This window comes from Antechinus flavipes, chromosome 4 (genome assembly GCF_016432865.1).
Source record: "Antechinus flavipes isolate AdamAnt ecotype Samford, QLD, Australia chromosome 4, AdamAnt_v2, whole genome shotgun sequence".
Taxonomy (NCBI): Eukaryota; Metazoa; Chordata; class Mammalia; order Dasyuromorphia; family Dasyuridae; genus Antechinus; species Antechinus flavipes.
Genome location: NC_067401.1, coordinates 36,628,218 through 36,647,875, shown reverse-complemented (window position 1 = coordinate 36,647,875; position 19,658 = coordinate 36,628,218). Strand labels below are relative to the sequence as shown.

The following is a 19,658-nucleotide window of genomic DNA, read 5'->3' as shown; positions in this document are numbered from 1 at the left end:
CTGTGAAGATGTTTTCCCAGTTTGTTGCTTCCCTTCTAATCTTGTTTGCATTAGTTTTAATTTGTACAAAGGCTTTTTAATTTGATGTAATCAAAATTTTCTATTTTGTGATCAGTAATGGTCTCTAGTTCATCTTTGGTCACAAATTTCTTTCTCCTCCACAAGTCTGAGAGATAAACTATCCTATGTTCCTCTAATTTATTTATAATCTCGGTCTTTATGCCTAGGTCATGGACCCATTTTGATCTTATCTTGGTATATGGTGTTACGTGTGGGTCCATGCCTAATTTCTGCCATACTAATTTCCAATTATCCCAACAGTTTTTATCAAATAATGAATTCTTATCCCAGAAGTTAGGGTCTTTGGATTTGTCAAACACTAGATTGCTATAGTTGACTATTCTGTCTTGTGAACCTAACCTTTTCCACTGATCCACTAATCTAGTTCTTAGTAAGGCTTGATTCTTAAGAAAGAAATGTGGCGCGTAGCAAGATATCTTGGGTACAGCTTCCGCAAGAAATGGTTTATGGCTGTGGACTACCAATCTGCTGATACTGCATGATCAAGGGTTCCCAGGGGCCAAGAGTTAGAGGAACAATAGGAAGAAGACCCTGACCCTTAGAAGTGGTTTACAGAACCCACTCATAAAAGAAGATGGAGCTTTGGGTGCTGAGAATACCCCTTAGCTATTCCTTTTCCAATTTAAGGTTTGTGGAGGATTGGAACTTTTAGTCCTGGACATGAATATGGGTAGGAGGTTGGGCAAAAAAAAAGCAGAATACTATATGGTCATTCTTTTAAGAGATTGGTCATCCTGAGAGGATGCTTCATGTTGACAAATGTCCCTTTGTGTCATGATGAAGGATCTTAGTTTGTTTGAATCAGTTTTGGAAACAGAGATCTGGTTAGAGGACATATAATCAGACTCCTAGCTGTTACCATGTGACAGAAAAGCTCTTTGGTCCAGAGAGCAATAACGGAAAGTTTTTCTACCTCCAACAAGTTCCTTCTGGGATTTTCAGAGTAGCTCTTTGTCCTTTTGTTAAACTCATTCTCTTCTTCTCCCTTTCATTATAGCTAGTCTTTAGGAAATTTCAAATGAGTCGTCTGTGTGGTTTAGGAAATAAAAGTCATCACTAAGTGAATGGAATATCAGAGCAGACTGAGGAGGGGGTTGGGGAGGAGGAAGAACATTATAAGCACCATATGAATGGGGCAAAAAAAGAGTATGTAGCACCATCTGGAAGTAGTATGAGACAAAGTGGGAGAGAGGGAGTATGGTGGCAGCAGGTTATGGAGAGCTTGCAGGCTGGGGAAGGAGCAGGGAAACCAGTGCAGATTCTTGTGTGGAAAAGTGACAGAAGATGAACACATTAACTAATGAGACATTGTGGCAATAGTAGGTGAGAGAAGGGGAAGCAGTGGGAAGAGGAAGATGACAGGATTGGAGGGAAAAATTTGGGAGCAAGCCACATCAAAGTTAACATAAATCACAATTTACAAGACCACTTTGGTATGCATTATCTTGTGTTATTTAATTTACCAAAACTCTGTGACTTAAGTGAGATATGGATTATTTTCATTTTATGAATGAGAAAACGGTGACTCGGGTTAAGCAATTTGTCAAGGTCATGACTGCCTGGTGGCTCAGTAGACAATGAATAGTGTTTGGGATCTGAAGTAAGAAGACCTGAGTTCAGGTGGCCTCAGACATGTAGTAGCTGTGTGATGCTGGGCAAGTCGCAGTTAACCTTGACTTGCCTCTTTATCTGTAAAATGGGGGTAATAACAACACTTAAATTTCAGGATTATCATGAGGATCAAATGGGATAATATTTGTACCTAGCCCAGTGTCTGGCACATAAGAGGCCCTATATAAACATTAGCTTTATGATGATGAGGATGATGACAACAACTGGTAAGTGGTAGCACCATGACTACCAGTTTGATCTCCATGACTTCCAGTTTGATCTCCATGACTTCCTAGTCAGGTGATCTTGCTCTTAAACCACTCTGCTTTTCTACTCTAGGCCACAGATGATATGAAAGTGAGTGTTAGGGAGCAGAAAAGGGCAGAGAGCAGGCTGAACCTTGAGAAATGCCCAGTTACAGGGGTGAAAGGACGGAAAGGGAAGCATTACAGGGAAATTAAAAGGAATGTTCTGAGAGATGGGAAAGAAAAGGCTAGGGATTCCTTCAGAAAGGATAGGGATTGTTCCACTAGGATCAGGTGTTGTGCATCCTGTTGTGCAGGTCACTAAGATTGAGAGGTGAGACGTGGGCTTTTGTCTTGGTAGGTAAGTAGCTGGTGACTTAAGACTTTTTCAAGTATTGCTTCCAGTGAAGATGCGAAGGAGGCTCTGGGGGCTTAGAATAAAGGCAAAGGGAGGAAAATAGGGAGCAGTCCTAAATAAGAAGGTCACTAAGTGCAGAATTTTGAGAGAGAAAAAAAGTCAAGTTTATGGAGGTGGGACAGCTTTTAGGGAAAAGATTTTCAAGGGCATGGCTACTTCTATTTTAGGCTCCTTGAGGATAGGAGTTTTTGTTTTCTCTTTGTATGCACAGGTTCCTGATAATGTTTATCAGATTGGTTGTTTGAAAGCAGGGTAGGTCCCTAGAGAGAAGGATTGAAGTTGAATCAGAATAAGGCAAGACAAGGTTCTGGAGGAGGAGTCAACAAGGAGTTGGAGGAGGAGTTTTAGGGGATGGATTGGAAGGACATGTTGAAGGATTTAGGAACTTTGCTATGGAATAGACTTATTTTTTTGAAGATTGATATGCTATGAGTCATATTTTAGAGGGAGAAGAAGGTAGATCAGATGGTCTAAATTTAATTTTTCAAAGAAAAGGTGGAACTCCTTCAAGAGGGGTTTGGAGTAAAATGAAGGACTTTAATTAAAAGAATTACAAGCAGAGAGTTTGGTGCATGATGGGGCATCACTTCAAAGTTGTGAGCAGATAGGAAGGATGCAGCCCAGGTCACACTATCTTGCTGACCTGCTTTGTTCCCAGCATATTCCCCTTTCATGAATTTTAAATATGGGCTTACCTTTGAATTCTGTCCTTTTCGTCTGCCAGGTCCTTGAACCTTCTTGGCTTCAAAGATCTGCAGCATCTGATCCTCTGTGGTGTTGGCAATTCAGACTCCACAGGAGGATGGGGGGATACCCTGTGTCAGCTTTACTTTTCCCTTCCTACACTCTGACCTCAAGCCATGAGCATTTCTGGCTCTGAATCTTTTGAGATTTAAGTATTTTCTTAGGATTTGTTTATAAGGCAAAAGGGAAATTTAGTAGGACCAGGTCCTTAAAAGTGCAAATAATGAGATTTGATAGGACATAACTTTTTCCCTCTTCTGTCTGCTCACTGTTCTCTGATTTGCTCTAAGCCTAGGATGTCACTTTTGGTAGCTCACTCACTGTCTACAAGGACAGAGCTTCTTCTTCTTCTTTTTTTTTTTTTTATTATAGCTTTTTATTTATAAGTTATATGCATGGGTGATTTTTCAGCATTGACAATTGAAAAACCTTTTGTTCCAATTTTTCCCTTCCTTCCTTCCACCCCCTCCTTGAGATGGCAGGTTGACCAATACATGTTAAATATGTTAAAGTATATGTTAAATGCAATATATGTATACATGAAGGACAGAGCTTCTTAAACTGAGTTAGTGATATGTTCCTCTGGACTCTTTAGATCAGATCCATTCCATTCTGTGATTCCTAGCTTACTCTTAGTCCATAAAGAAGCCTCCACATGGCATGGAGTGGATTTTGTTGCTGCAACCATAGAGGTCTATCATTTTACTAACAAAAGTGCTTAAATTCTATTAATATTTTATTTTTTCCCCAGTTACATGTAGAACAATTTTTTAACATTTGTTTTTAAAACTAAGTTCCAGCTTTTCTCCCTCCCTCTCTCCCTACCTTTTCTCCTATTGAGAAGGCATATGTAAAATTACGCAAAACATTTCCATAAAAGTCATGCTGTAAAAGAAAATATAGGCCCTCTCCCCCCCCAAAAAAAATCCTCAATAAAACTAAAATAAAAAGATAGTGTGCTTTAGTCTGTATTTAGACACAATCAATTCTTTCTCTGGGTGTGGATAGCACTTTTCATCATAAGTCCTTTATAGTAGTCTTGGATCATTTTATTGCTGACAATTGCAAAGTCACTCACAGCTGATCATCCCACAACATTGCTATTACTTTGTACACTGTGCATTTTACTTTGCTTGAGCTCATGGAGGACTTTTCCAAGTTTTTCTGAGAGCGTCTGCTTATTTCATATAGAATAATAGTATCCATCATAATCACATACCAATCCCTAATGATGGACATCCTCTCAATTTCCAATTCTTTGCCCTGAGTAAAGAACTACTATATATTTTTGCATATATAGGTCCTTTTCCTTTTTTTTTTTTAAATCTCTCTTGTGATATGTGTCTAGTAGTAATATTGCTAGGTGAAAGTGTATGCATGATTTTATAATGAGCCTGTATTCTAAAAAGGAGAGGCAGCATACTTATATTTACAAAGCACATTTGAGGTAATGGTGGTGGGTAAGCACTTGGGGCAATTGGGGAAACAAGAAAGGCCTCAATTTCAAAGGTAGTGTTGGAGCTGAGCCATGAAAGAAAATTGATTCCAAGAAGTGGAACTGTAGAGGGAGAATATTCTACGAAGGAGGAATAGCAAAGCTTACAAAGTTTCTTATATGAAGAATAGCAAGTATGGCTAGACTGTAAAAGATGGGGAAGAAATAAAATAATGCATATTAAGGCTGGAAAATGATACAAGTAGCCTAGGTTTGTGAGGAGCTTTGAATGCCAAAGAGAAGAGTTTCTACTTCTATTAAGAGGCAATGAGAATAGAGAGATACTGAAGTTTATTGAATAGGAGATGAGAGAGTGACATAGCATGTATGGTTCCCTTTAAGAAGATCACTGTGGCAGTAATGTGGAAAATAGACTAGAACTGGAGAAAGACAAGAAGCAGGGAGATCAACTGGGAAACCATTTCAGTAGTCCAGGCAAGAGATGATGAGGATCTGAATGAAGGTGGTGAGGCTGAATGTATAAGTGGAAGAAAGTCTAAAAGGGATTGTGGAGTTAGAAACTGCAAGAAATGCCAACCAGTGTTGGATGTGTGAGAGCTAAGAGAATGAGTCACTGATGATACTGATCCTGAGTATTGGGAAAGATAGCAGTGCCCTGGACAGAAATTGAGTGGTTAGAAAAAAGAGTGGGTTTGGGAGGAAGGAGGAGAATGAGCTTTGAGTTGAGGTAGCAACCCAAGGGTCTTCCTCAAAGGCATAGGTGCTTACCAGAGATTTAAATGAATGTATGTAGTAGGCCTGAATGGAACTGAGTAAGTGGGTTGGGGGTCTGTGTTGGCTGTTTGGTAGAGGAATTGGTAACAATGGTTTAATCTCCCATCTCTCTTCCCCCTCCCCAAAAGTGACTTTCTTTTCCTTCTTTTTCTTAGCAGCATTTTATTGATGCTTAACTTTTTAGTTAAGTGATCTTGGCAGTTTCATAGAAACATTTATTGAGATAATTCATCTTCTAGCCACCTTGCCTCTCACTTGTTTTGAGCAGATTTTTGTGTTTACATGTAAGTCAGTGTTTCCTGTGCTAATTCCACCTATATTTGTTGACAAATAGATTACTTATTTTCTTTTTTCTCCTTTTCTATCTTTTTGGACTAGGATTTTAGCTTCAGGCATTTCTTACTCATTTATGATGCATCTCAGAAAGCTACTTATTCAGAATCCCTGGTGAGCTGGGTACATGGGTAACTATAGCTCAGATTTAAATGAGGCTGTCTTTGTGTTTTGATCTCATACCTAACAAGCCAAGTACATTTGGAAGGAAGACCCTGAGACCACTGGGAACTTCACTGATTGGTAGAACAACTCAAAGCTTTTATAATTTATTAGATCTTCCACAAAGCTGTGTCTTGTAAAACTACATTGTCTTGAGCAATGTTTCTCGTCACAACCTAAGGCTTTATGACTCTCAAGTCTCTAGATTTCAAAATCTATCATCCTAAACGGGGACTAATTGAGTACATCACATTCCCAATAGACAATTCTACTTCACATATGGATGAACTTAAAACAAAACAAAACAAAAAAACCCCATCCATTTTCCAGTTGAATGCTGTTGTTCCGAGAATTGCTCTTAATCTTAGTTCATATGGGCATTCAGTTCAGTTAGGCTGTCTGAAAATTTTCTTGTGATATTACAGCTTTTTTGGAGAATACTAGGGGTGGTTTTTGTCCTGAGATTGAAAAGTCAAAATTGAGATGAGATAAAACTACATATTAAATACATAGAACTTGTTTTTATTTTGGTTATTACATTGATAGTATACATGTAAGAGAATGAATTGTCCGACCATTGATTTAATTCTATGCGTAACTATTGAATATTATGAGAATCTTCATTTAGTTTGGATAATTCCCAGGATATATACGTGTCATGGTTTTCAGGATTTCTGCATTTAAAAGCAGTAAAGCAAAGCTATGTAGGTTATATTTTAAATTGGAGAAAAGAGAAAAGTTTTGTGGTGTCTTAGAAGAATTAGTGAGAAACTTTCCAAGATGACACCTCCAGGGTACAAGATGACACCTCATGTCCCTTGGAAGGGACCTGCTCTTCCTTTTGACCAAATGTCACTATGATCTCTCACCTTCAGGAGGAACAGCTGAGAGAATCACTTTGATGTAAATAGACTGACAAACTTGCCAGATAATACCAGCTTACATCTCAGATCCTTGACTTGGACTTTTTAAAAACGTGTACGCTTTCACAAAGGAGAACTTTGATATTCCAATAACTGTCTAAATATGTGAATTGGGATGTGTTCTTATGTACGTAGCATCTTATTTAAACTCATTGTTGTCAGGAGGCCTCGTCATCGCGGCCAGATTGTGTCTGGATTTGGAGTTGGAAATGTGGATGGGGCAGTTTGCCGTAGGGTTCAGTGAGACCTGACAGGAACTTCACTTGACTGTCAGTCGGTCTGATGAGACGGTCCTCGGGCTCCCCCACTGGGCTTGGTGAACTGTGTGGGGCCCTGAAAGAGGGGCGAGCTTTCTTGCTGAGCCAGCATTAACTAGCCCCCCGCCCAGCTAGTTCCCTTCTTCTACAGCCTGACCCTATGCTCATTTTCTCCCCCTTCCTTCCACTGAGCAGCACACGTGCTTGGATTGTAAGAAGGATTTCTGCATTTCCTGTTCGAGCCAAGTAGGGAATGGTGCCCGCCTCTGCTATCTCTGCCAGCGTTTCCGCGCCACAGCCTTTCATCGAGAAGAGCTGATGAAAATGAAGGTGAAGGACCTGAGGGACTATCTCAGTCTCCATGACATCTCCTCTGAAATGTGCAGGGAGAAGGAGGAGCTGGTGTTCTTGGTGCTTGGTCAACAGCCGGTGATCACACAGGAAGACAGGACTTGTAATACCCCTTTCCCCTCAGGCCTCCCTGAGCATCAGGCCTTCCTGGCCCAGCCTCATACCAGCACAGCACCTCCTACCTCTCCCAACCTCCCTCCATCACCGGCACAGCCCACGTGCACTCCCTCAGCCCAGGCTCAGGAAAACCAGCAGGTATGGGCCCGTTTTCAGTCTATACTACTCTGGGCTCGACTGCCCTTTGCTCCAGCTTCTGAAAGCTAGACGTTGGAGAGTGTGCATATATATGCTTCTGATTTTCTTGAAGTCTCTCTATATAAACTCTCTCTGTTCATTCATTTTTCCCCTATAGAGTCAGGAGCTGCTTACTGGACATTGCTTTGGCAACCTTAACAAGGGGCTCTTGCCTGGATGCAGGCTACTAGCAGACTTTGAAACCTGTTTTTATTCCCTTTCTTGGTTGTCATTTGCTGAATGTAGGTATTTTGGTTGGAGCTTTTGTAATTATATAGTCTAGCATCCTCACCCTTCCCCTCCACAATTTTAAAAAACCCATGTACTAGCCTCTGAATTCAGCTACCTGTCAGAATAAAACATAGTCAGACAAACACCTGTCGTTCCCACCTTGTCTTAACCTGTGGGGAAGGATAATCTTAATTTTCCAAACTTTACCAGTAGGTCTAGAAAATAATGCATTTGCTGTGGGACAAATGAGGGAATAATTTGAGTTCTGTGATCAGATCTAAGAAATGACCTCTTTCCCATGACCCTGCTTCAATCTTTAGCCTGTTTTACAGCAAAACAAAGTGGCTTTGTTTCTCTCTCATTGTGTGCCAGGGAGCAGTGAGCTGAGAGTCATGAACCTGGATGGAGGTGTCTTAGTTACCTTCTTATTCACTACTTTTAACACAGGACTATTTTGGGAAATAGAGGCCTGGTTTTCACTTGGCTTTGTTACTGATTCTCGATTCCCCGTAAGCAAATCTTTTCATCTCTTGGCCTTTAAATCAAAATGGGGAACGCAGTGAATGGCCACAAGCATGGAAAGTCACCAGTTCCAAGATGTTATCGATCACTTTTCCCTTGATGCTTTCACAGTTCCTGCCTGTAGGGCATATCTGGGCTGTTTTCTGGGCAGGATGGAGTGGTGGTGGGTGATGGAAGAGTTTATTTTGCGAAAGGAGAAAAACAAAAAAGTCAACATGTTTCCCTAATGATACACCAAGGTAGCAATGGAGCTAGGCCTTCAGAGTCCTGGAATCATCATAACAGTACTGGAGTGCAGTGTTTATAACTTTAAGCAAGTTTTCTAAACACATTTCAGTTTCCTAATGGGGGAATAAAATAGATAGTAATTAAGTTTCCTTCACTTCTCTCTCAACCCTTAATCCCTTTAAAGGATGATAAGAGGTTAAATTGAGAGTCATGTATGAAGGAGCTTCCTAGAAGAGATCAACTGGAGTGTCATGCACTCCAGCTCTTTTTAGCTTGAGCAATAGGTTATTGGGGACAGAAGGTAAACTTTATTCCGCAGGTTTATTTCTTCACAGTGAAGGAGAGGAAAAGGCAGGCTGAAGTCCAATAGCAGAAGGAATCACTCTTATAGGGAGGACTTGGTTTAGGTACATCTTCTAGGTTGGTTTTAGAGGAAGGTACTAGTTTATGGTCAGAATCCTTTTGATCTTGGTGAGGGAAATCTATGCATTTTACTTTTAAATGAAATAAGAAATCTTTACTACTTAACTCTCAGAGGAAATCCTCTATATTTTAGGTGGGGACATTTGAAATTTTAGTATCCTATGAAGAATTTAGTATCCTCAAGGGGAAAATTAGGCACACTTTTATGTTAATATGGTGTGAGTGAAGAGTGTTCAAATTTAGGGAGATGTTACTCCCATTGTACTCTGCTGCTGAGACAAATAAGTACATCACACATAGTTTTGGGTAGCCCATTTGAAAGGGAATGTTGGTAAATCAGAGTGCATCCACGGTAGGCTAGTAAAGAATGGTCAGGGGCCTGGAAACCATATTCTGGGAGGAATCATTAAAGGAATAGTTTGGAAAAGAAGGGGTTTTCTAGGGATGTGATAGTTGTTTCCAGGTATTTGAATGTTGATATTACTAACAGCTAACTTTTCTTTGTATGCATTTCTGGTTGATCCTCACAACATTTCTTTGTAGATTTACTCAGTGTACCTCCAGAAGGCAGAGCAAGAATCAGTGTAAGATGGGCATTATGGAGTAAATACATTTTGACTTAGATACGATGAACAACTTGCTGACAGTTTGAGCAGTCAAACATTGGAATGGTCTTGCCTGGTCAAGTCTTTAAGTCTTCAGGAGTAGGAGATGAGATTCTAGAGATGCTGGAGAAGGGAGAGATGTTCTGGAGTAGGTGATCTCTAAGGCCCTTCCCGCTCAAAAAATGTTATAATTCCATCTCCATTGCCCCATCCAAGTAGTTGGCATGTGGTGGATATTTAATAAGTGATACAAAGAAATAAATGGGGTTGCAAAACAAACTGGGCTCAGTAACCCATGTTTCCTGCATCTTTTTATTCTCAGTGTCAATGGTGCCCACCAGGATTAATGAACCACAGTTAATAGGAATTATTATCCATAAGCCAGGAGCTGTGGAGTTTTTTTGAATGGCTTTTATTTGTCTATTTTCACAGCACCTATCTTCTGGAAAGGCAGTACTCAGTGAGATCATATTTGGGATCATTATTTTTGGGTGATTTTCACTCTGCTTGACAGATTTCTGGGTAGATCTTGAGTTCATTATCAGGTCTGCAGTATAGTAAAAAAGGGCTGGTGCTACAGAATCCCAACTGTTATCCAAGAATCCTCTGAGACTTCCCTCCCAGACCATATCTTTCTTTCTTATAGGCTAATGGCCATGTGCCCCAGGACCAAGAAGAAGTGACATGTGTGGAGAATGTAGCAAGTGCTCCCGTGGAGGATGAAACACAGGTGAGGCAGCTCAGATGTGAGTTGGAGCCTAAAGGTCTGATGATAGGCAAGAAAACCAGTCTGTGGGGGTGGCCCCTGGGAAATCCCATTCCTGTTCTGGAAAAAAATACTTCCATCCCATCCATAATCTTGAAATAGCTACAGCTCTCGGCAGGGGCTCAGCTCCCTAAAAAGCTCAGGGGAATGTCTAGCTGAGGCTCCATTATAGTCGCTCTGACACCTCTTGCTAGGGGCAGTAACACAGTGCCATGTAACTAAGTCTCCTTCCTTTTTCCAGCCAGTGCTGGAGAGAACATCTAGGAGCCCTAGTCTCAGGTCTCCCAGCAAAGGCCGGGAACTGGGAAAGGCTTGTGAGAGTAGAGCACACTGAATGCCAGGGACAGAGCTTGGCCTTGGCACTGAGTCTAGAACCCGAGATCATGGCTCCAGAACTGTTTGGAAGTCAGGGGCTGGTGATCTAGGACCATCGCTGAGCAGAAGCGGTGGGCTCTGGGCAGTGAGGCTGCCATCATCGTTTATTCTTTGTGCTTTGCAGTCCATCGACTCCGAGGACAACTTGGTGCCGGGACGGAGGGCCTCCCTGTCTGACCTGGTGAATGTGGAGGACATCGAGGCCCTCACTGTGCGGCAGCTCAAGGAGATCTTGGCCCGGAACTTTGTGAACTACAAAGGCTGCTGTGAGAAGTGGGAGCTGATGGAGCGGGTGACCCGGCTGTACAGGGAGCAGAAGGACCTCCAGCATTTGGGTAATGGGCAACTTTGGGGTGCATGCTACTCTTAGATACTTTTCCTTCTGCCTTGATCTATGTTCCTCTGAACTCTTGAGACATTTCCTACACTTTTGAAATGGAAAGAGGAAAAAAAATATGCTATTTCCCCAGAGAGAGCTCCCTTCATTGGGGGTATTCTAGAATGCTCCTACTCCACATATAGGATCTCTCCAACAATCTGGTTTTAATGATGGTGTTCCTGGTTTTTTCCCCCAGACCTCTTCCAACTTGGTAGTTTTCCAATGCACACACTATTCCTACTCGGTTCAGGCAATGTGCAACAAAAGCCAAAGGGATCAAGGGTTCTCCTGTGTTCTAGACAAAGTGGGGCAAGCAGGCTCCTGTCTGAGTGACTGGCACCCGGGATATGCCTGTAGGGAAGGAAATCAGAAGTCAGCTTGGGGAGAGGGAGGAGGGGCTTTTCTCGTTTACCATGTTATACCAAATAACATCTTTTTTTTTTTTTTTTTTGGTTGCAGTATCTGGCACTGCAGATCAAAATGGTATGTCCTATTTATTTACTTTTTGAGAATTGGCTTAATATTTTTCCTTCTTCCTTCCTCCTTTTGATTTCTGTTAACTGTCTTAAGAGGTTTGAGCATCTATGTATCACAAAGAATTGTATGGAAAATTTAGAGATAATTAGGGCTTGTCAGCATCTTTTTGACATCCTCCTAACTCTTCCCCTGATGATGGAAGAACTGCAGTCGACCCTTGAGCAAGCTCATTTGCAAGTCTCTGTGTTGCCAGAGTTCAGAAGCTGAAGCTCATAAAATATTGAACAAAGCTAGTGGTGACTTACATCACACTTACCCTGTTTTTCATCTTCTTGGCACTGAGGTGCTTCCGCCTCCCCCACCTTTCCCTGTGGTTGTGGACTGTGTGGGGCAGCCTTGAGCCAGCTCTTAGGCCTTCTCCCTCCCAGCAGCTGGAATGGCCCATTGTGCTATCCATGTGGAAGGCCCTGAGCTGTTAGAGCAGACTCAAAGGGAGAGGTGCACAGGAAGAGCAGAGCACATCTCGGCCTCCCCAGACAGACAGGGGCTCTTGCCTTCCCTGCCTGCCTTCTTCTGAGCCCGAACTTCCTCTTGCTGGGCTGCTAAGAAGGATCTGCTAGTCTGGAAAAGATACCCATCTTGAGACAACCTTTTTCCTTGGCCTAACCAAAATAAGAAGTCATTGAAATTCTTATGATCACCTTCCTCCCTTTGGCTGCCAAGTAGAGTTCCCAAAAGCATTTCTTTGATGGTTTTGCCTCTTACCATTGGCCATGTCCAGAAAAGGAGGAGGAAAGGGGGAAGCATAAGTAGCTCCAGGGCAAAGGTGGGTAAAGGTTAGTCTGTCAGAGGCCTGAGCAGGCCCTGTGTTGCTGGAGTACAGGTTCAGTGAGCACTCTCCCTGATAAAGTTACTCGAGATAGGTTCTTGTTTCTGGCTTTGGCTGGTCTGAGACAGCGCCTCCAGGGATCGAGGCCCTAGATCTAGAACTGGGAGGGAAATCACCCTTTAAGGTTCAGTGGTGAAACCGAAGCCCTGAGGGGTTGCTCTAGGCTGTGTCTGTTACCCAGGCAGTCAATGATGGACTGAAGTTTGAACCAAGACTGTCTGCCTCCAGGTCCCGTGTTCTTTCCACTCTACCACATTGTGCCCATCAGGAACATGGCTGTCCAAATGTCTCTTAATTTCTCTTAATGCCACCTAACACTGCTCCAGGGTCCTCAACTGCCATCAGCTCAAACTACGATGTCCCTTTCCAGTTCCTTGTCATTAGTCCAGGACTCCCCGCTCCTCCTGTGCATGTGCATGAGATTACCGTAGACAAGAGATGGCAGCCATAGTTTATCTTCCATTCAGTTTGCGAGACAGTCCCAAGAATTGGGGAACTTCACAGCCCTGCCATTTCATAAGAAGAGGAGGAGGAGGGGAGACAGGCTCAGAGAACCTCCAAAATCAATCAGGGCTCTGAAGAGAATTAATAATTGGCAGAACTGGTTCTTTTTAGCATTTGCTAGCTATGAATAATAAATTAATAATAAATAGCATTAGCATTTAGGTCTTTTGATAGCCAGTCCACTCCAGCATCCTAAAGCAAACCTAACTCATGGTGAGATCACCTGATTAAGGACGAAAACTATGAAAATTGTGCTGTGGGAGGGGGAAGAATTGGAGCGGAATGATTTCATAAAGCTAAAAGCTTAAACTTGATTTCCTACTCAGAAGTTTTCTACCTATCAAGCTTAAAAAGTTGGAATCTCTTTCCTCGAACAAAAATGTAAAGGGACTCTCTTGCCACTCTTTGTAAAAACAGCTTTTCTTCTTCAACTTGCCCACTCTTTTGGAAAGAAGGGGAGGATAATTACTGCCATTCTGGGTCAGAGCGGTAACAGTGTATTGGTGCTCATGTGGTGGCCCCCAAGGGACATATTGCTGGGAAGCCTGTGGTTTTCTGGGACATTATTCTCAGAGGGTGGGGTCGGAAGCCTTCCAATGCCAGAGCCAGGAGATGCCCGCTCGCGCCCCTCCCCCCCATCAGCTCTGCCAGTGGCTTTCTGAATGAGTCACTACTGAGCCTCAGCTTAGGTTGCACTAGGCCACCGGTTTTTAACCTAGGGTTTGTGGGCAGATTATTTTGGGAGGATAGATTATGTAGTCTGTGGATTTAAAAAGGAAAAAAAAATACTTCCTTTTCACTAATCTTTGGTTTCCTTTATAATCCTATATATTTGTTGCATTTAAAAACATCCTGAGGAGTCCGAAGGCTTCCCCCACAGCGCCAGCAGTCCCAACTAGCGTCCATCTCTCTTTTTGGTGAAATATTTAGGGTTGAATGACTTACCTCCCAGAGTCACACAGCTAGTAAATATCAAGTGTCTGAGTCTGGATTTGAACTTGGGACCTCATGACTCCAGGACCAGCGCTCTTTCCACTTTCTCCATCAAATAGTCTTTTAACTTGCCTTAACCAACCTACTCTACCTCTATTTCTATTGAAACTTTTCCTGAACCTATTTACATTTCCAGGTTATACCTAATTTAGGGGTAACATTCCATTTGTCCCCAAACCAGTTTTCAGATTTCAAGGGGCTCCTTTAACTGAATCTAATAATTGGGGTTCAGTGACGAGGCCGTCAGAGGAGAACCCAGAAGTGATCCGAGCTGCTGGGCCGGTCGGGAGAGGCGCCTCCTGAAAGGAGCTGAGTTTGCAGCTGAGTTTGGGGCTCCGGGCCTTTGGCTCCCACGTCCTCCTGACCTCTCGCCTTCTTTCTTTGTGTGTGTATAGGGGAACCAGCGCCATCTAGTGCAGAGGAAAATCTATGTAAGATCTGCATGGACTCCCCTATCGACTGTGTCCTGTTGGAGTGTGGCCACATGGTCACCTGTACCAAGTGTGGGAAACGGATGAACGAGTGCCCCATCTGCCGCCAGTATGTGATCAGGGCTGTGCACGTCTTCAGATCCTGATGGCTGCCACCGTGCCCCTCCGTGCCTTCTGGGGCAGAGCAGTTCATTTGTGGTTTGACTGAGAAATTTGCAAAGTATCATCCTAAGGTCGTGGCCAGCAAGGACAGGAAGAAACCCTGGGAGCTTCCTGTTTGTCTGGTCATTTGTGCCCTTTTCACCACATTTTCAATCTCAGTGTTGGGATCTGATAGGGCTCCCTAGCCAATGGGGATTTATTAGCCCTGCTTGGGGCAGAAATCAAATGGGCTCAGTCCCTGTTTCATACGATCAATTGGTGACAATAAATTTGTGATGAACACAAACTTCCCAGCACTCAGACCATGTTGGAGTACTTTTTCCTCCCTTCAGTACAAATAGTTTTTAGGATTTTTTTCTGCAGAATTATCCCACACTATTGTAATTCATCCTTCTGCGGAGACAACTCAGCGCTGGCTTTTTAATCGTTCAGAAATGTTGGGTTTTTTCCTATTATACACATGGCTGTGTTTTTGGGTTTAGTTCAGTCACTGCTAATTTCTTTCCTCATGTCTTTGGCTTTTTCAGTTCAGAAGCATTAATGTCCTCAAGAGTGAGTAACTGGCTATAAATGCTGTCACTAAAACTAAAAGGACAGTGTGCTTATATTAGACGTAAGCCATGATGTCTTTTCCTATTTCATCTGTCATGTTGTGAGGAGGCAGGGGAAGTTCTGGGACCATGGGATCCAACTCTCCCCATGGATTTTGACTGACTCTTGTTTTGTTTTGTGCTCCCTGTTTAGTGCCTTAGACTGACAAGAAAACAAAATTTTTATGCCAGTGAGTCTTTTGCTCAATGAAGATGAATCTTTGAAATTTTTTTTTTTTTGAATCTTTGAAATGTTAAGAAGCCTCAACATGTGTTGATTACCTGAGTGCATGATGGGAAGGTATTTGTGTCTATAAAGACTTACAATGACTTGTTGAGGCTGCCTGATTAAGCAGCATCACTCCCAAGATGGACTTCTCATTGTGAGGACTTTTTTTTACCTACCTTGGAAGCCAAAAAAAATTTGGCTTGCATGTGAATGAGAAATTCTAAGTCCCAGAGAGAGGGGAAACTTGAAAAGCGGACTTAAATTTGCCTTGCCAGTAGTTTGGTGCAAGATGTGGGTGATTTACCTCTGTCCATTCATTAACCTTTGATCCCCTTGATTGAAAGGAATGCCTCCTGCCCGTTCTCTGAGCTCAGTCTGCTTAGTTCTCTTGTTTTCTGGTGCCTTGAATTGTCTCTAGGACTCAGGTAAAAGTTCTTTCTCAGCTGTCCTCCACCTGAGTAAACTCAGTGGGGACAGTTAGCACAAGATCCTGGACATGGCTTCTTTCCACTATGGACAGATGACAAGAAGGCCTTAAAACTCCCAGGTGTCTTGGGGAAACTCCTGATTCCTATTTCTTTTCTTCTGATGTTTCTGTTCAGTATTGGCAGAAAGTCTGGACTGCTCTTCCTTGGCGGTTCATTTTCAAATCTGTCCAGTGGCTGATGGAGGAACAGCAACACAGCGAGCAGGCTCAGCGTTGGCGGAGAGAGCCATTCTTTGGGGCTGGGCTAATGTAGGAAACCCCTTGCTACTACAGCAAAGCACAAAGCAAACCAGGTGCCTAGTCACTTAGCAACTATGCAAAACTTAGCCACAACCAACCTTAGCCATCCTTAGCAGACTCCATTGTGCAGCCTTGATCCCTTTAATCATAAAGGGTGAAAACTACTATTTTGGAAGATGAGGTGAAATTGCTCTCTCCTAAGGAGAATGGTAATATTGGTACAGATTTTGTAATGATTTCCTTTCCTCTAACTCCCTTTGGAAAGAAGAGACGATTTCAGGAAGGAACTGTTGGCTTAAGTACTCATTATTTGGACATTAGATCAGGTCTTGGGGATCCCATTCAAGAAGCTTCATCCTTTTCAACCTGAAGATTTCAGTGTCTTTCACTGGTTATACCCGTAGCATTTCTGAAAAGGGCCGTTCAGTTGTTGTGATTCCATTGTGAAATCAGTCAGTATATATGCAAATCAATAATCATTTAGAAATAAGCTCAGAGCAGGAACAGGTCCTCTACCCATTTATTATGCTTTCTTTCTCTTTTGAGGTTGGGAACAGTGTTCTAGCTTTGGGGCTTAGGAGGCTTTCCACATGTTGAAAGTGGCCCTACCACTGGATGAACTGAGGATGGGGGCAGGTCTGCATAACCAGTTCCTCTCTTGGCCATGAAGCAGAGCCCTATCAATTTTCAGTCTGATTCCTACTGGACAGGTAAAAGTGAATAAGTTTGTTTCTCCGGGGGTAGATTCCTGATTTGCAGGTTTATTTTAGAAGACCATGATAACTTTAGCTCCATTTTCTTGGTGAGTGATTTTCTATCCAGGAAATCTTAATCTTGTGCTAATTTTCATATTTTTACAGAATGGGGGGGGGGGGTGTGAGTCTATGACCATGTATGTCACCTTAGTGAGAAATTTGATTTTACTCCTGAATTACCTCCTGCTTCCCTCCCCTTAATCTTGGAGTACTTAACTTATACTGCAATGGCTAATTATCCTTCCAACAGTTTCTTTACTTTTGATACAGTTGCTGAGATTTCTGAATAATTGAGTCTTCTAGAAAACTGTCTGGTTCACAGTCTAGTGGTATAGATGCATCCAAATTAAGAAAAAAGCTGTTAATGAGTGCTTCATGTACATTGTGTAAATTTAAGTCTTTTGAAAGTTTCTGAGCTGCTTGAAGTAGCTGAAACTGAGATTCTCTCTGACTTCTAGTGGGTGTTAAAGCAAGCCCAAATGTGTATTTTTTTTTTTTGTTACAGAGTTGTGCTTTATAATTTTGTAATAAAGTTGAAATATGACTGAAGAAACCTGTCTTGATATCTGGTGTGACATTATTCAGTTAACCCGGTGGCATAGGCCACTTCTGCAAAGAACCTAGAAACTGGGTTATATGCACTTCAATTAACATTAAGCTTTTGTGTGTAAGGCTTTGTATTCTGTACTCTATACATTAGATTTTATAAATTAGTCTTCAGTGGTTGATTTCTTGTCCTTCAGTCTTGCTTCCAATGTTTGTAAATCAAAAGTGCATTGGGCTTGCTGTTCACTTTTTCTTTTTTTTTTTTTTTAAATAACTTTTTATTGACAGAACCCATGCCAGGGTAATTTTTTACATTATCCCTTGCACTCACTTCTGTTCCGATTTTTCCCCTCCCTCTATTCCCTCCCCCAGATGGCAAGCAATCTATGTTAAATAGGTTACAGATATCCTAGATACAATATATGTGTGCAGAACCGAACAGTTCTCTTGTTGCACAGGGAGAATTGGATTCAGAAGGTAGAAATAACCCAGGAAGAAAAACAAAAATGCAAGCAGTTTATATTCATTTCCCAGTGTTCTTTCTTTGGGTGTAGCTGCTTCTGTCCATCCTTGATCAATTGAAACTGAATTAGCTCTCTTTATTGAAGAGATCCACTTCCATCAGAATACATCCTCAAACAGTATCGTTGTTGAGGTATATAATGATTTCCTGGTTCTGCTCATTTCACTTAGCGTCAGTTCATGTAAGTCTCGCCAGTCCTCTCTGTATTCATCCTGCTGGTCATTCCTTAGAGAACAATAATATTCCATAACATTCATATACCACAATTTACTCAACCATTCTCCAATTGATGGGCATCTTTTCATTTTCCAGCTTTTAGCCACTACAAACAGGGCTGCCACAAACATTTTGGCACATACAGGTCCCTTTCCCTTCTTTAGTATTTCTTTGGGATATAAGCCCAGTAGAAACACTGCTGGATCAAAGACTATATGCAGTTTGATAACTTTTTGCACAGAGTTCCAAATTGTTCTCCAGAATGGCTGGATGTGTTCACAATTCCACCAACAATGTATCCCTGTTTTCCCACAACCCCTCCAACATTCCGCATTATTATCTTTCCCTGTCACTCTAGCCAATCTGACAGGTGTGTAGTGGTATCTCAAGAGTTGTCTTAATTTGCATTTCTTTGATTAATAATGATTTGGAGCATATTTTCATGTCTATAAAGTTTTAATTTCTTCATCTGAGAATTATCTGTTCATATCCTTTGATGCTGTTCACTTTCAAAGATATCTTAGCAGCTCTACAAATGGCCCAACCCAGAGGTTAATTTTGAGTTGAATAATTTCTAAGGGATTTGGAACTTGAATAGAAAGAAAAAAAATAATTTCTATATAATGTTTCATGTACTTTAAAAACATTCTGAGAAGGGATTTCTAGGTTTCACCAGACTTACTGCTACATGGAAACTGAGGCTCAGGCCAGCATTGGCTTGGGGGGAAGGAGGAAGGGCAGAGCATGAACATGGACACGCACAGCCCTCCAGATGGTTTGAAAAGTCTCCTTGGGGCAGAGGTGTCGGGTATCTTTAGGCATTAGGGAGACCCCCAGGAGGATGTCCCGAAATACAAGGTTGGTAGAGGGTATGCCAAAGGTAGAGGGTATGCCTCCAGAGGTGTGAGGGTGGCTGCTTCTGCCCGTGGCTTTAATAGTGGTGAGCACGGGTGAGTAGGAAGGGCACTGGATTTATGGAGCCGTAAGACTGGAGTCCAGATTCTCAAGGGTAAGTCATCTTGTTGCTCTAGTTCTTGGCTTTTTTTCTTAACATTAAAGTACTTCCATTCTCCCCATTTGGCCTTTTCTTTGGTTGGGAAGACTCATCTTCTTGACTGTTGGCCTGATGCACCGTGGTGCTACCCAAATGATTAATTAGAAACCAACAGGTGGGAATAGCTCACACTGTACAATGGCCCCAAAGTAGCTTCCTCCTTTCGGTTTTACTAGCGGCATTCATTATTCCCCTTTTCTAGATGAATTAGTTCAGTAAGGCACCGAGACGTTAAGAGCATCACAGAACACAAAGTTGCCAGACTCCAACTTTAGATAGTTTTCATGCTGCTTCTATAAATGATCTGTTGCTCCAAAATGTTCTAAAGCAGAGGTGTTATGAGCTAATAAGTGGGATCATGGGAGGAGTGGAAGGAAATCCCAC

At 42.1% G+C, this 19,658-nt stretch overlaps 1 protein-coding gene across 8 annotated transcripts in view; it reads left to right on the top strand.

Annotated features, from left to right (window-relative positions):
- RFFL (ring finger and FYVE like domain containing E3 ubiquitin protein ligase) overlaps nt 1–17,488 on the top strand; it is a 73,251-nt gene extending 55,763 nt beyond the window's left edge. For 7 of the 8 annotated variants that reach the window (XM_051992424.1, XM_051992428.1, XM_051992421.1 and 4 more), the window contains 5 exons: nt 7,200–7,610; nt 10,305–10,388; nt 10,924–11,134; nt 11,638–11,661; nt 14,437–17,488. In XM_051992424.1, the coding sequence (XP_051848384.1) occupies nt 7,200–7,610; nt 10,305–10,388; nt 10,924–11,134; nt 11,638–11,661; nt 14,437–14,618 (912 nt within the window). In that variant the 3' untranslated portion in view covers nt 14,619–17,488. The remainder of the gene's footprint in view (nt 1–7,199; nt 7,611–10,304; nt 10,389–10,923; nt 11,135–11,637; nt 11,662–14,436) is intronic. The other variant, XM_051992422.1, reaches the window with a different exon arrangement.
- The last annotated feature ends 2,170 nt before the right edge of the window (nt 17,489–19,658 follow it).